Source organism: Urocampus carinirostris, chromosome 3 (genome assembly GCF_059441175.1).
Source record: "Urocampus carinirostris isolate Australia breed hairy pipefish chromosome 3, RoL_Ucar_1.0, whole genome shotgun sequence".
Classification (NCBI taxonomy): Eukaryota; Metazoa; Chordata; class Actinopteri; order Syngnathiformes; family Syngnathidae; genus Urocampus; species Urocampus carinirostris.
The window spans coordinates 30,936,943-30,954,152 of NC_142351.1; the positions used below are offsets into that span (position 1 = coordinate 30,936,943).

At 38.8% G+C, this 17,210-nt stretch overlaps 2 protein-coding genes across 4 annotated transcripts in view; both read right to left on the reverse strand.

The window, feature by feature from the left end:
* Positions 1-16,979, reverse strand: part of LOC148369422 (ATP-binding cassette sub-family C member 4-like) — a 58,339-nt gene extending 41,360 nt beyond the window's left edge. For all 3 annotated transcript variants that reach the window (XR_015850010.1, XM_088331445.1, XM_088331444.1), the window contains exon 1: positions 14,922-16,979. Coding sequence is in view for 2 of the 3 variants with exons in the window: in XM_088331445.1 (XP_088187571.1) it covers positions 14,922-14,998 (77 nt within the window). In the remaining variant the exon portion in view is untranslated. The remainder of the gene's footprint in view (positions 1-14,921) is intronic.
* LOC148369423 (uncharacterized) lies at positions 655-3,993 on the reverse strand. The gene is made up of 2 exons (XM_088331443.1): positions 3,417-3,993; positions 655-2,835 (listed from the first exon to the last, which is right to left on the reverse strand). The coding sequence occupies exons 1-2, from the start codon at positions 3,871-3,873 to the stop codon at positions 1,421-1,423; spliced, it is 1,872 nt and encodes a 623-aa protein (XP_088187569.1). The 5' UTR covers positions 3,874-3,993; the 3' UTR covers positions 655-1,420.
* Positions 16,980-17,210: the final 231 nt, after the last annotated feature.

Below are 17,210 nucleotides of genomic sequence, written 5' to 3' on the forward strand. Positions count from 1 at the left end.
TCATCTGACGGGATCCCAAGGCCCTGTCCAGCTTAGAGAGCCTGTCCAGCATGTCCAGGGTCATCCTTGGGATCTCCTGCCTGGAACAACTTCCAAGGGAGACATCCAGGAGGCATCCACACCAGAGGCCAAAGCCACCTCAGCTGGCTTCTCTAGCAGCATCACTACACAGACTTTCTCCCGGATGACCGAGCTTGTCACCCTATTGTTATTCTTGTTAATAATTTTGCAGATGACTTGACGCTTATAGATATTTTGGCCTAAAATCAACTGTTTATGAAAGATGAGTTATCAGGCAGGAAATTCCACCCTGAACTGGTTGCCATCTCCGTAGGCGCTTCTTTTGCCACTTGTTGTCTAATGCATCAAATAAGAAAGTTGCTCGGGGATCTGGTAATTCATACCTGCCAACTTTTGAAAGTGAAAAAGCCTAGTAGCTAGGGTCCAGGGGCCGCAGGCCCTGGTCAGGTCCAGGACGATGTCCGGTGGGGGGTTCAGGGGGGTGAAGCCCCCCTGAAGTCAAAGGATTTTTAGCATTTTCAGGGCTTAAAATGCAGCTAAGAAGTAACAAATTTTACATTTTTTTCACAATCACAACCTCATGTTTACAGTCAATTTACCTAAACTGTACTGATGGAAATAATCAAAAGAAAGTTCTTTAAAGCTCAACAATGTATTTAATATAACAAAGTCATAGAAAACCCTCATAGTTTTCTTTTCTTTTCAATATTTGATACAATAAGAAACAAAACATTTAATTTTTTATCATTGAAGTAATATTATTCAGTGTTGGTTCTTGGGTTGGTTTTCAGGTTAGTTTGGAAACTTGTTATTTGAGATATTCCAATATATTTGTGAGTGAATAATTATATAATTGATTTTGATCAGTTTTTATATAAATAAAATAACAACCAGGCCCAACACTGACTAATACTTAAATTTTACATGCAATTTAACTATTGGAAGCAGTTGAAGATAAAACAAAATTTGGCAAACAATAATTAAACTAATTATCTAACTAAGAAAACATTTCACTGGTACATTTCCAAGTGTCACTGCACTGCATACAAGTGTATGTCCATTGAGGCAGTCACTTCTCATCTTAGAAATTCCCAATTTCACTTAACTGACTTCAGCACATATTTAAGCAATAAACAAACTAAAGGCTAAATCTATATATATCATGCAAACAATTTCACTGGCACATTTCTAAGTGTCACTGCTCCATTGAATCAGTCACTTCTCAAAGTGAAGCAAGGCACACCAGAGTCAATTGAACATGCGAGGCCAAAAGATTTTTCTCCGCTGAAAAGCAGATAATAAGAGACTGAAAAGCCATAAACATGCATGGGTTGATTCACTTTAGCAAAATTAATGATATCCAAATGTTCTCCATGTTATACAAGCTACAGCCTAAGCATTATTTGTTTTCCATTGTGCATCGTTTTGATTTTTTCAACTGGTCTTTCGAATGGGTCACACTGTGGCACTTGTATCCAGATGATGTCATCATCATTTTCCTAGTCATCAGGCTGCCAAGCACTTTGGTCGATAGACTTGCCCGGAACTCCGTCTTGTTCTTGTTGACATGACTGAAGATGCGTTCACAGTCTGCGTTGCTGTGATAAATCACCAACACAGACTTGGCCACTTTGAAGAGGGCTCCAAACTTGGCCTTGCCAGTGGCTGGGTCCTTGAGTTTTGAGAGCTCGTTCCACGCTGTGTCCACTCGCTCAGCTTCTGTGATGGCAGGGGTGAGTGGATCGCACTGGTATACGAGGAACTCCTCTTCCAGACTCCTCTTGTCATCCTTGGTCAGGAGGTGAGGGTACCTCTCAGCAAAGAACCTCACCTGGCTGAACTTGCAGTCCTGCCTGTAGCTGATATCCAGCATCCGGGCATTCACCAGAACTTCATCCCCAAAGGGAAATGCGCTGATCATGTAGCTGCATGTGCTGCTGTAGAATGCCCTGACACTGGAAAAGAAAGTGGTGAGGTCACATTCCTTTGCATGTTCAGCCACATAGTCCCTGCAGTTGGTTCCCATGAAGAGATCCTCGTCGTCCTTCTGGTTGGCCCGGTCCTTAAAGTTCACCTTTGTGATGTCACTGGCAGCGATGATGACCTTTGGCTTCATTAAGCACATGATGAGCTTGCTGAACTGAGTCGAGAGCACATGGTGCAAGAGATGCACGCAGGGTTCATCTTTTTGGAGGAAGGTGTTGGTCTCGTTGAAGATTGGCAAGACTGCCATCAAGAAATGGGCATACAACAAAGTGTTCTTGTCACTCATCTTGGTGAGGATAAGGCTGGCTTTGCTGCTGCTGGTCTTGGTGTCATCTTCTTTCTTCTTCTCCTTCACCTTCTTAGACTTGTCCGCCACTTCCTTCTCCTTGAACATGTACCTGGCCAAGTCGAAGGTCTTGGAGGAGTCTGCTTTCTCATCTGTTGCCTGAGGAGCGGCCGTGTCCAGCTTCCTTTTCTTCTCCTCCGACTTCTTCACATCAGGAGTGTAGGGCCTCTTTCTTCCTCTGCTGGATGGCATGCTGGACTTCTTCTCATGACCCACCTCTGCCTCAAAGAACTTGATGAGAGCCGTCCACTGCTGAAGGAGTCGGTCCAAGCAATGCTCCAGGGACAGCCATCTCGTTGACACATGCTTCAGGATCTTGGCCTTGGGTAGACCTTCCTCTTCTTGGAACTGTCGGAGTGCCTGCTTGCGTTTGCTGCTCTTCTCCAAGTAGTAGAACACGTCCACAAGCAGATCATCTAGCTTCACTGGCAATTGCTTCGCCCCTCTCTGAACAGCCAAGTGGATGAGATGGCAGGAACAACCTGCAAATTAATTGCAAAAATTGTAAATGTTCATGGATAAATAGATAATATCCCCAATTCTGGAACATAATCTAAATGCATAAAAACAAGGTTGTCATGGTGTAGTAAAAATTAATACTGTAGTCATAATGTCAAGAGATGTAATGTTGGTGGTAATGGTTAATGCAAGTCCTCATATACCTATGGCTGATGGATTGTAATTTGCTTTAAATCATGTAATTTTAGTAATATTTTATTAAAAACATTATCTGAAGTTTTGATATTTAAAAATTAGGAGTATAAGAAATAACATGACATTTCCTGAAACTACTTTGTAAAACATAACTAATTAATTACATCTATACAAACACACATCTCAAGGTGATTACTATGGGCACATAAAAATAATTAAATGACAAATTTTACTTGAATTAAAATATCTCAATATTATAATTGAAATCAGTACTGTAAAAGAATCTATGGAAAATTGTATTTTCAAGTGATATATTTGATACCATAAATTAATCAGCTTGCAGCGTTTTCGTAATAGGCACATCGATATGAAATAATAATAATTTTGAATAAATTGCATAGTCAATTACCTGCGATGTATGCCGATGGAGATTTTTCTGTGATGAAGGACGCGACTCCTTTCTTGGATCCAAGCATAACAGCGGCGTTGTCGGCAGCAAAACACACTAAATTATCCCAGGGAATGTTGTTCGAGTTCATTTCTTTTTCGATAATCTTAAAAATGTTCTCGCCCGTCGATGCCGTGTTGCATTCTCTCAACGAAAGAAGCACTGACAGAACTTTTCCTGTTTGGTTATCGAAGAATCGTACACAAATTGGATAAAGTTTTACATCGTCGTAGTCTGTACTTCCATCAGTAGACATGCTAAAAGGCGAAGATTTGATGACATCGACGATGCTTTGTGATGATTCTTCACCAAGGCACTGAACGATGTTCGAAGTTTTCGTTCTCCCACAACCATATTTTTTAGCGATCTTAGAATCGGGAAACATTCTCCTGAAAAGCGGTCCCATGTGGTCGGCCATAGCGATTGGAACACCATGTTCAATGATCGCTTCAGTAAATAACACTTCGGCATTTATGACGTCCAAAGAATCGGTTGGGGCGACAAAAAAAGTGGAGATTTTGCCGCTGGAATTACTGTCATTGGCGTTTGATTTGTGTTTTTTCGTTCCAACGTGGTCTTTAACGTCGCTAATTCCTCCATGACCCACAGAAAAGTCTTGTCTACACAGTGTGCAGTTCGCGTAATTTTCACCTTTTCTCGATCTGATAATTACTCCAGGGAAAGCTTTGAAATATTCTTCACGAAAGCACTGTAATTTTCGTTTCGGTTTCACAATTTTCTGCACTTTTTCTCCGGTAGATTCCATGATCTATTCAAAGCACCGTGACCTACATCTCGGTTCCTTCTCGCTGCCGATTAAACAATGGCAGTGCTCCAATTGAGCTAAAAATAAACCTCCCGCATGCGCAGACGACTGGCAGTGCCGATAGCCTTTGTTTGAAATGGTACTTCGCGATCTCGCGGTGGAATGTTTTTCGTTCTTTATTTACGATTTTTTTTTTTTTTTTTTTAAGGGGAAAACCGTAGTTTTTGTAATGAAACCGAAACACCGTAGTGGGTTCAAGAAAACCGTACTCATTACGGCAGAACCGTAGTAGTTGGCAGGTATGGTAATTCTACAGTCTAAGGTCCAAAAAGAAACTGGAGGCCCTGACACTTGAAGCAAGCCATCATCCCTTCCCTAGATCATTGGCAATTCATTCCAAAATGCTTAACAAGCTCTGACAATGAATGACAACGAAAAGGCGCACCCTGGTCCGTCACACTGAGCGAGACAAATCTGTGTGAAGCAACTTGCTGTGCTGGCATCCAAAACTCATGCCCCAGGCATGTGCTGAAGGCAGACTGACGTCTTGACTGGCATCATTAATCCATCACTGCCCGCACTGTTGACTCCATGTGTTTCAAGACCAAATTACATGTGCCCGGTTTCACTCTATACACCCCTGCCATCAACATCCACACCTACTGCCAATATAGAAATTTCTATATTTCTACATGCTCTAATAAGGCCCAATTCAAGAGTACTGTATTTTACGGACTACAAAGCAGACCTATAGCCCCAACATTGGACAGAATTTTAAACATGCGCCCTAATAATCCAGTTAACCTTAAGTTTCTGGTGCAGGAAATAAAACACTGCCAGTCTTTAAATGAAGTCACAGGCGATTCTATGTGACAGTTAAACAAGCTCTCGAGAAGAACCTAAATGTGACTAAAAGAAGCCATAAATGGCTTTGCCTGGATTTTCCTTCTCTGGTCACAGGTAATGTTGAAAAAAAAAAAAGACTCCAATGGAAGAGTGGTCACGCACACAATAATACTCCACCCCCTTCGCTGAGGTTGTAGAGTACAAGCATTGAACTAGTTAGTTGCACAGTTTTCTAACCCTGAAACAATTTCAGTCAAAACAGTCCAAACAGGACCTATGTAGGATTCCAACTAACAAATATTTTAACAATAGATTAATCAGTTTATTACTTTTTCAATGAATTGATTAATCATTTTTTTAAAAAACACATTTTAAATGTCCTCCTCTTTATTCAAATATCAAAGTTTTGGACGAATAGAATAAAACTGTCCCCTGCCCACTGACCCCGACGGGCAGTGGGCAGGGAACACCCTGAACTGGTTGCCAGCCAGTTGGAGGGCACACAGAGACAGACAACTCATTCGCTCATTCACACCTAGGGCCAATTTGGACCGGCCAATTAACCTGACACGCATGATTTTGGAATGTGGGAGGAAACCAGAGTGCCCGGTGGAAACCCACGCAAGCACGGAGAGTACATGATAACTCCACACGGGAAGGTTCGATCTCATGACCTCAGAACTGTGCCACACACACTGTTGCCCAAAAAAACAAATATTTTGTATTATAGAACAATATCCCAAGTGTTTATAAAATAACAAACACACACAAATGTATACTATACACCCGCAAATAATTAAGATCATCCTTTCCTACCACCTTATCCAAAGGTTATATTACATTTGAGAAAGAGAAATACATTTTATTTCATGTGTAGCAATATGTTTTGTCCACAAGTATCAAACATGTAAACCCATTTTTGTAAATTTAGACAAATAATTTTTTTCATTAAATTCTTGAGTATGAAAAACATTTTCAAGAATATTCTTAAGAATCTCCCCCTTATGTGGAGTTAAACATGTCATCTTTCTTAATTTTCTTTTTACTTTATTTTCATTTTTTTTCTCTATGTATTTCTCCAGCACTTTCTGTTCCCTTGGAAATTGTTAACTTTGTAATGGTGCGCTGTTTCATGCCAATTTTGTTTGTAGTTATGCAATGTTCAACAAAGAAATGATTTAAAAATAAATGTAAGATACTTTTTTTATAGAAACATTCTTGAGCCACCGTCTGCTGGACCAAAGTGGTAGTACAACCCTCAACATTCCAACACAATTCAATGGACTCTAATTTGCATTGATTGAACATACTTTGGGGCTCATAAATCGCAGGACACGACAAATGAAGGATGAAATTAGTTACCAAAACTTGAATCAGTCAATTTTATCGATTTGTTGTTGCAATCCAAGACAAATTCTCGCCATTATTGATTCCATCTAATCTGTCCAGCAATCAATCTATCAGATTTATTTGTGAAGCACTTTTTTGGCAATACATTGCCACTCAGAAGTGCTGTATAGAAGCATTTAGTGTCCAAGACAATAAAATTCCCTCTCCTCTCCCCACTCATCAACCCGAAAAACCTCATACACAGACACACACAATGGTTAAAATACAATAAAAACAAAATAAATAGTGCTAGAAATAAAATTTAATGAGGGCAAGAAATAGACTAACTGTGTAAGGAAGGGGATTTGAAGAAGGCGTAGCCACACTGATAGGGATGGGACCAGAGGGCCTCAGAATTTTCAGTCATTGAACCACAACCTACCAGTGTGGGCCCCCCGAATGAGGAAACACACATGGGAAAAAAATGCGGTACAAAATATAAAAATGTTAAATAAAAAGTAAAGTGTGATGCAGTGAAAGATTACGAGTTAAACAGATTAAAACTAAAATGTTTAATTAAAAGCCATATCAAAAAAGTGAGTCTCGAGCCTCCTCTTAAAAATATAAAGGGCCCCTGATGTCCTCCGGCAGACTGTTCCAAAGATGAGGACCACGAATTCTGCCTCATCATAGGTTTTGGTTTCTTACCCTAAGTACGGTCAACAAATCACCGGCCAGAGGGCTGTTTTAATAAATGCAAATCAGACAGATAGGATGGCCCAAGACAATTAAGAAATTTAAAAACTACTAAAAGCACCTGAAAATGATCTTGAAACGCACAGGGAGCCAATGCAGTGATATTAAAACAGATTAAAACTGGTGTAATGTGAACCTTACTCTGGCCCCCGTAAGCACACGTGCTGCTGAGTTTTGTAACAGCTGCATACTGGCAATGTTTCTTTTGAGGAAGACCGAAAAATACGGCATTACAATAATCTAAATGAGAATAAATTAAAGCATGCATCAGTACCTCTATGTTTACCTGAGAGAGAAATGGGCGGACTCTGGCTATATTCTTGAGATGATAATACCTAATTTTAGTTAAATTTCTGATATGTGGAATATAATTGAGCTCAAAATAAAAAATAACGCTCATATTTTCAAGACAATCTCAAGGTCTAAAATCTTCTCTAGAGTCTTTATCTAAAATCTTTGGTAAGAGTTTCTCTCTTTGACTTTTAGGACCAATGACTAAGACCACTGTTTAGTCTTGGTTGAACTGTAGGAAATATATTTTGAAATGGTATCTATAGGACTTGTGTCATCAGGGGACATGGCAATGTAGAGCTGGGTGTCATTAGCAAAAGAATTGAAGTTGACTCCGTGTCACCTGATAACATTCCCAAGGGGAAGCATGTACAGATAAAAAGGTATCAGGCTTACATTCAACCTTGGGGAAACTCACAGGTAACTTCATGGGTTCTGGAGGAACATGCATACCAACTAAGAAATGCTGCTCTGTAAGATAGGAACGAAACCAGTTTTAAACAGTACAAGAGATGCCCGCCAGGTTTCCATTTAGTAAAATGTGGTGATCTACTGTGTCAAAGGCAGCACCGAAATCCAGTAGCACAATAACTGTAAGTTTATTAAAATCCGTGGTATACCTGATATCATTAAAAGTATTTTAACAGGGCAGTCTCTGTACTGTGCATGACCCTAAAACTAGACTGAAATTTCTCTAAAATGCTGTTTTCTTGTAAAAAAAAGAATTGAGCTGAATAAAACCATTTTTTCACCCTAAAACGTTGCTTCAAAACAGTAGGTTGGCTATTAGACTATTAGATTAATTATTAAAAATGCTTCAGTCTAAATTGCTATTCTTCAGATGGGGCCTCGCAACCGCCGTTTTCAAGTCGGCAGGAAAAATCCAAATAGCAGATGACGATATTTAAAAACTGTTTCTTAGAGAATCCATCGACTGTCCTTAAAAAGAGGGGGGAATTGAATTGGATTTAAAAGGCAGTGTTATTGTTACTGTACAGTGACTTGTTTACCTGACTGCCCATTTTGCACATCTGGTTAGCTGCTACTCTTGCACTCTTTGCACTATTGTATAATAATATACATAGCCATAATTTTTTTAGTATATTATTAGTACTTCAATACTCCAACTCAAAACATTTTATTTATATCTGTACATTCAAGGAAACTGTGCGGGTCAGATGTATCGACATTTCGTTCTGTATACACGTGTACTAGAATGACAATAAAGTATATCTAAATCTGAATCTGAATCTGAGGTTGCCTAAAGAGAACTTGACCAAGTGTCCTCGCAGCAACAAAGGTTCAGTGTTTCCTCAGGTAAAATTGATTTTCCAACTATTTTAGATCTTCCATTCTGATGGGCTAAAATGCTGGACCTTATTTTAGTAATTTTACTTCTGAAGTGGTCTGCAAAGTCCTCACAAAGAGCATTTTTCGGCATCAATGGGGACTTTTTTCAAAATCAGCTTTAGTTACAAGTTTGAAGGTAGAGAAAATGAATTTGGGGTTATTTTCCCTGTCAGAAGTAGGATTTGAGAAGTATGTAATTCTAGCCTGTTTGAGTGTTTTATTATAGGTTTTGATTTTTTTCCTTGGATCGTAATTTATCGTAATTAAAGCTGTGTGACATGTTGTTTAAAAACTGGGTAATTTAAACGTTTGAGAAAAATCATGTCTACATGTACATTGAAATTACCAGGTATTAAAGTTTGATTATGGAGTGTAAAATTGTCAAAAACTCTGCAAATTCACTGATGAAAGAAGTGGATGTGTGGGGAAGTATATAAAGAGTTACGCAGAGGATGTGATTTACAGTACATCGGGCAACCCAAGTAGTGGCGGGATAGATAGCTTTGAAATTATGGCTAGAAAAGGTCTGATAGGGTATAGGGCTGGTGTTTGGGATCCTATGGCTGGCGAGCCATATGTGGTTCTTTTCATGAGAACATGTGGCTCAGATATAAAATTGCAATAATGCAAATCTCTTCTAGAACACTTCAAATCTGATAAGCGTGGAAACAAGTCTATTTCACGCATAGCTGACGTAGCGCTAATAGTGAGAATGGTTCGGTCCTTGTAATTGCAGAGCATACTGCCCACTAGAGTTTAGAATCAAGGTGCCACACCAACAGAACCCGTTTTGGCTTTATGTCTCTGAGGATCCTCTATATGGAATCTCATTAAACAATTTAGGTTCACTGTTGAGACACTAAATGATAAATACCCAAAGAAAAACTGTAAACAGCCAGAAACGCCAGCCAAGCACACAGAGCAAATTGAATGGGTGAGCGATAGGAGTGGGTGGGGCCATGCACACAGCATACTTCTGTCTGCACCGTAGGTAAATACAACGGTATCCTCGAGTGACGTATTGTATTTTGTGACAATTTTGAAAAATAACTGCCAACACCTGGTTTTGAAACCATTATTTATGAAAAAATGTAGGTCAAAAGGAGGGAACCTCAACGGTATTGGGTAATTGCGGGAGGGAGAGAAGTTTAAAGTGGTATAATGGTTGATATGGGACACAAGAATAATGTCAGAGCCTATTTCATAAATGTCATAAAATCATCAAACATCACGCAGTAAAATACAATGAGCTGAAAATTTTTATTTCGTTTGGAGAGAGAGTTTATGCTAAAATGTGTCTTAAAATATTTGGTATGGCTCCATCTCAAAAAAGTACACATAAAATAAATCTAAACAATTTGTTAATATGGCTCTTCAGGACAAAAAGATTTCCGGCCCCTGGTATAGGGTGTCCTTAAAGGGATGTTCCAAAAATTATTTCACAAGTGGCAATGTTCACGATTTACGAAAGCTTGTGATCAGTGACATGTGTGTGTCACTGCAGTTCAAGTAACAGATTCTCAAAGGTTTGCTGAGCCATTCCTCTGCAAATGTAGGTCAATAAATCATTTTAATACATAATCGTTTGACAAATCATTTTTCAGAGGCAAAGTTAATGTTTGCACCGAGTGTTATATTAAATTTGTCTTAGAGCACCACTGCAGTTTTTACATATTTTATCAGGTTCAAGAGCTAAAGAACCTTGTGATCAATCTCCTAATCTAAAGTGTGGCTACATGCACAATCTAATCGTGACTTCTTTGATGCAGCAAGCTTCTGTATATCGTAATCAAGAGATACACACAATCGAACATTCTTGGTAATACATTTACGACAAGTCTACTGAAGAAAATTGAATGAGCACAATAATTAATACTGAATAATCCAAAGGGAAACCTTTGGGTAACAACTTGGCAATTGGTCAACTCAAATCAATATTCCCTGCATCGATTCAATTTATAATATGATCAACTAACTAATAAAGATGTCTCAGGACGCTTCTTGGCTGGGCAGCATGGAGCTGATCTGCGGAGATGGGTCAGTAAAACGTTGAAAAAAAAAAAGGGTGGAAGATTGTGGGTAGCAATCTCAGTATCCCATAGACTCGCTGGGACCAGTATCACAGCATTTAGCGGCGAAATGACGGGGCTTATGTTTTTCTCCCCGCAAGTCGCCTTCTGGCAGTATGTGATGGCGTTTTAAACTAAAGTCCGGCCTAAAGGAACTACGTAAGCTAGGGGTGTCCCAACTTTCAGAAAGCGGGCCAGATTTTGAGTAGGGCCGACTATTCAGCCTGGCATTCTTTGAACAGTCTTTAATAAATTCACCTTCCGTGAAAGGTTTGCGATGCTTGGCGATCAGCGTCGCGACCTCGAAGCTCGCCTTTGTAGCATGTTCATTTGACTCGCAGGGTCTTGTGAAAAAGCGCTGCTGTGCCGTTGAAACAACTTCCAGTTAATTCGCTTTTTCACCGCGTTCGTTTCCAATTAGGTTTTTGTAGTAGGCATGTTTCGTCTGAACATGCATCCTTATATTTTTTTAAAACAACCAGTTTCTTGGCATATTAGGCGGACGCAGTTTGTTTTGTGTTTCAGTGAAAAGAAAATACTCCAGTTTCCACTTGTTGTGGAAGGGGCTGCCCTCATAGTCAACTTTCCTTTTTTATTTACAGTGGCCATGTCGGAAACGGGGTGGGTTAAGATTCTCACAGAAAGCCAAGGTGGGGGGGATTTTGTAAGGTTTATTGTTCTATATTCTTTATCAATTATCCATTATCTGTTATCGGTCAAATCATAATACGTTACAAAGCAAAGGGGCCGAGACACTTGCTCTCAGCCAAGAGGCCGAGTCAAGGTCCTAGCCACAGAGCCATGCAGCGATCAGTGCGAATGCACCGTTCTTGGAGGTACTGCAATACCGGGCCGATGCGTGGAGTGGACAGAGCAAGCTCTTATAAGGTGGCCAAAAAGCTACTGCCGTTATCTGGTGAAATTGTGATTTTTTTTGGCGAGTACAAATTTATTTAATACTTCAGTCAACATTGCTGGCGGACCAAAAAAAATTACATTTTAGGACAGAGGGCACGGACTAGTAAAAATCTGATCACGGGCCGTAACTGGTCCCGGGCTAGACTTTGGACATGCCTGACGTGAGCAGTACGCTGACTGGAATAATTCAACAAAATCAAATGAAGAGAAAAGTCAAAAAGGATGGCCAGGTAGTGCCTCGAAAAGCTATTACACTTCTCGGGACCCAAACAGAACTGAGAGCAAAGTTAAAAAGAAAGGAACTTTACTTTACACTCATGAACCGGTTGGGCTTTGCCCCTTGCAACCCCCATAGAACCTGCTCTCCCACCTTGTGTAAGGGTGGAAGCATTATAATTTAGTTTGAAACAACTCTGAAACTAGCAGAGAAATTTATGATCAGAATACTCACTCAGCGACCAAACCGGAGACTAGATTCAGTCAATTCTAACAGTTGATTGATTCAATCATTAGATACAATTCTAAAGGAAAATGTTTTGACATCATTTATCATTTTGACAGATAAACAGATCAGACCTAAAACTTTCTGTTAATAAAAGTCTGTCCTTTTTGTGTCCTGTGGAATCCAGCAGGCAAACACAGAAGAGGGACAGGATGCAATGTCAAAAGTTGCAAAGTTCTCCACAGTAGTAACGTATAGGTGAAAATATTTGGGCATTTTAAGTTTTATTGGACAGATTCGTTAAAATAGCGATTATTGGAACTGCGAATGAAGATGGTGCAGAACCATGGTGCTGTGCAATGCAACAACTGTTACACTTGCATATTTGCCAAAACCAACTAATACACCTCACTGCACACAGCTTATCTGTAGTCAATCGACTTCAAAAATAAACAAACTGAACCTCATACACAACAAAGGTATTTACAAATCAAAACTTTCAGATTTGTAAGTTTGGTAGTGTAAACCAGTAAACATAACCGATATTCGGCGGAGGGCTACCAAAAATGATGGATCAAGAAAAATCTGCCAAACAATTAAGCGTTAACTTTTAGAAGACGATTGGGTGGGGAGTAAATCAGTCGCAATTGACCGCAACAACCACAGGTTATGCCTTGCCCTCCAATAACTAGAATATAAAAAAACGTACCCTTTGTTAGCCGGATACTCTTTTTTCTTAATTTAAATATTAACATTATATTTTTTTAAAAGAAAAGCTTAATAAATCGAACGCAAACTAGTTAAGAATATGGTAAAATAACAAATTAAAGCAATATTATTCATCCAAATAAATAACCTGTATTATGTGCTGAGCCGCTGTAAATGATAAGACACACAGCATACTGACAATTTAGGCAACATGATAATTTAACCTTTAATAAAACACCAAATTTGTGCCGGTATTAATTTTGAAATGTTTCCGCCGAAACAGTGTGCGTCGACATATTTTAAGTTAAAAAAAGAAGAAAAAGAAAAAAAAAGGAGTACCTTACCTTACCCGGCTTGATGATTTATTATCTCCATTATTTCCAAGTATGTCAAAAAAAGCGAGTCTCTAGCTAATTTCTATCAAATGTTATGTTTTTTTTCAAATGTTTTATTAATGCATACCAAATGCTCTCTTTGGCCACTTGAGCGCAGTGTTGAGTTTGCATAGTGTGTTCAGTTAGTTCAGGTGTAAAACTTCATTCACTCAAATGTTAAAATAAACCAGTTAACACATTCAATGCCCAACATGAAAATATTTCAACCCATTGTTTGGAAATTAATGTATTGTGTTTTGAAAATTCCCTCGTCATCCGTGATTATAATATGTAGGGTAGGCTACTAATGTAGGCTAATTGATAAAGCATAATAATGTAAAACAAAGCTAAACATTTGGCGTAGACAGTCTTTTACTGATCCAGCTCGCCTGAGAACAGAAAGTCTGGACCTGGCCCCATGGCCAAACGGAGTTTGACATCCTTCATCTACAGTAAACCCACATAACCATATATATTAATATCTTAGTACTAACAGTTACAACAAAACATTAAAAGTATCATACTCATTAAAATGACATTTCTCTTGAATTAACCCACCATTATTAACGCAATGTCAAATACAGTGTAACTGGTCGCCAGCCAATCGCAGGGCACACGTGGACAGACAACTCACTCATTCACACCTAGGGACAATTTGGACCGGCCACTTTACCTGAAATGCATGTTTTTGGAATGTGGGAGGAAACCAGAGTGCCCATAAGAAACCATACAAACTCCGCACAGGAAGTCTGGAGCTGGATTTGAACCCACGCAAAGCGAAGCCAAGACATGAACTGTGACGCACATGCGCTAACCACTGCGCCGCCATGCGTGCAATTATCAAGACATATGATTGTTAGATGTTGAGTAAATTGCAAATATTTCTGTTTTCGAGATCAATTCTTCCCATCTAGGTGTCGTGTAAAAATGACTGTAGTATGCACCTTAAATTTTAGTTGCAAGAAATTGAGAATCGCTACCTTGATTTTTGTCCATAATTGATACATAATCCTTGCACAAATACACATTTAGTAGTGCCCTGTTTCAGTGTAGCATGCACCTGTCCTCTTGGGTGCAACCCGTAGGGGGCGATGACGCTAAATAGTATAATGCCATACAAACTCATGTATGCTGCCGTTAATCACAAGGGATAAAAAGAATGCAATGACAAAGCAAAGCCAACAAAGAGCAGTGTTGGCAGCAACTAATTTCAAGCATTTTCAAGCACTTTACCCATAGAGCTCTTTTTTTAAGGATTTCAAGTAACGGTAGGAACCCTGTAGATAGAGGTCTCCAACGTGATGCCATCAGGTAGCCCCAAAAGAACAGCTGAGAAACCCGCAAACTGGTTCTCAGAATAGCTCACTAGTGCTGGGTCATAGTGATATGCTATTAAAATGATTTTCAGTGGTTGAATAAGTCTATTTAACCCTTTCAGTAATTAACCATGGAATAACGGTAATAAAAAATGAAAAGTTGTTACTTTTTATAGGCACAACAGTCTTGGCGGCCCCAATTAGTAACAAAAAGTATCCCTCCGCTTCAAAAGGGTTGGAGACCCCTCGCCTAATGTTGAAAACTAGGACATGACCCAGTGCTGTCACAAATATGACTTACCACAAAAAAAGCTGAGAAAAAAATCCAGACTTTGCCAAAGGATTGGGTTTCTCAATTTTATTCTTCTCCGGGAACATTTTCGGTGCAACTAAACTTTAGACTCTGACCTGGCCGTGGCGTGCTCCACCACTTGAAATATTCAGACGTGTGTACTTTACAGACCTCGCGAGAACTAGAAAATTTAATCGGAAACTGGCACTCTCATGCCTAAACCATTCTATTGTGTTTATTCGCACAAAATAAAAACAACGGTAAGAGGAATTTTATACACCTTGGGGTTTTAATCCTGTCAAATTGTTTGGAAATGTTTAAAAAAATAATTGAAAGTATGTATACTAATGCCGTTTTTACGATCACAAAATCCATACAGAAGCACTTGAAGGCAGCACGTTAGACACACCCCTCCTTGCAACTACAGTAATTTACAAAGACACTTCGATGTATTAAATTAATAATCACACATGTTGACGTATTGCGTCAAAAACAAAGCGAGAACGACTACGTGTGCTCACAAAAGAAAATCTACAGGCAAAATGTTGGGTTTTCTCGTAGTCCATATCACGTCATTTGTTTATGTCACAGGCAGCATGCTTGTCTTGAAAGAACAGTGCTCTCTCGCGGATGCAGGTGGGAACAACGAATATTTTTTCAGTTGTTTATTTAAACATTACTTGATTGCTATTAGTGTCAATAAATTTGTTCAAACCAAACCAAAAAAATGAGATTTTCGAGAAGGGTTGTTTAAACCTCACATTGCGTTTGCTTTTAAAAACGTCATATTGGAATATAATATTGTGAATGTGCTTAATTGCTGTTGAGATTGTCATGATTGCTTTCTGTTATTAGTGTCAATAAATTTGTTCAAACAAAAAAATTCTTTTGACGGGACCAGATTATAAAGCCCAACGTCCCACATATGGTCCTTGGGCCATAGCAGGTGTTATACCGAGAATTGTGTGACATGTTGTATAACAAATAAAGGTTAAATTAAAATGTTTTCACCAGAGATGGGACATGCGTCATTGCCATTATGGACTTTTTGGACTAGTTTACAGGCTTGAGGCGTCGTTGCTGTCATGCACTTTCCGGAAACATTTCAACATGTTACCTAGTGTTCTCTTTTATTGATGTTTACTATGTTTGTGTACTGTGACTCAATGCTAAATCTATTCCACCACGGTCATCCTGGAAGGGAGATTGCCAGTTTTTTTTTTTCCCCCTCACGCTGAGGTGTCGAGTTTTTCTTTGCCCGCATGTTGGTTTAAGATCAGGCGATGGTGTAATTGTAATGCTGTGCATTCTTTTGAGACATTTTTGAGATTAAGGGCTATGCAAATAAATGTGACTTGACTTGACACCATGTGAATGTCAAGAGTGTAGATTTGGCATGGGCATAGGGGATGTGTCTCCACTTACATTGAGCAATCATTGTTTTGTCCCCGCCAACAATATAAGATCTTTTTTTTTTTTAATGCTCTATTTCCCCACCAATAAGCTTGGTCGACATCACTAAAGTGTGCAAGTAAAATAATACAAATTGTGTTTACCTTTACTAAGAGATATTTCAAACATTATTTCATATAATTTCATGTAATGTTTCTGCAACATTTCAAACCAAATTTTGCCATTTAAAGTGTGCCAATAAACAATTACATCACAATATTTGGCTTAAAAATCATAAAGGCCATTAAAACATGAAAACTATAGTTACCCCTAGCATTGCCTACTTCTTACCTGAGTATGTAGAGTCCAAGTTGAGAAGCATCTTGCCTTATTCTAACTTGCCTTGTGTGGCTTTTCACTTCTTCCTAGAGTGTCAAATCACTTTAGTGTTTGCATTCTCCATCTTTGACCTCGTCATCAAAAGCCAAGAAGTGAAAAAAAATCTGCAACTTATTTGGTAATTCATTAACCTTGAGAACTATTTTGTTTTACTTTATAAGCACAGAAAATAATGTGAAACCACGAATACAGTTTAGATATCTTGAGGATCAGCAGTCACTACACAATGCAGTAAAACATTTTTTTCTTGCTCCTGTATGACGAGAATGAAAATTTTGTTTCTTCAGTAGCTACTTAAGTTAATATTTAATAAACAGCTATGAATCACATGATTTGCCCACATTCTGCTATTTCTGTTCATTTTCACACTTTAGTGATTCGATGATATTTACTTTCCTATATCAAATTATCAATTGGCCTTTAATTTCTTTTTTTTTTTTAATCTTTGACTGGCAAACCAAACTTTCAATAAAACCTGCTTCATGGCGCTTAACTAAATGGCTATTA

Excerpts from the sequence above, each read along its gene's own strand:
- LOC148369423 (XM_088331443.1), bottom strand. The coding sequence starts at position 3,873 with ATGGCCGACCACATGGGACCGCTTTTCAGGAGAATGTTTCCCGATTCT. Across the intron at positions 2,836-3,416 it reads TCCATCGGCATACATCGCAG|GTTGTTCCTGCCATCTCATC; the intron begins GTAATTGACTAT and ends ATTAATTTGCAG.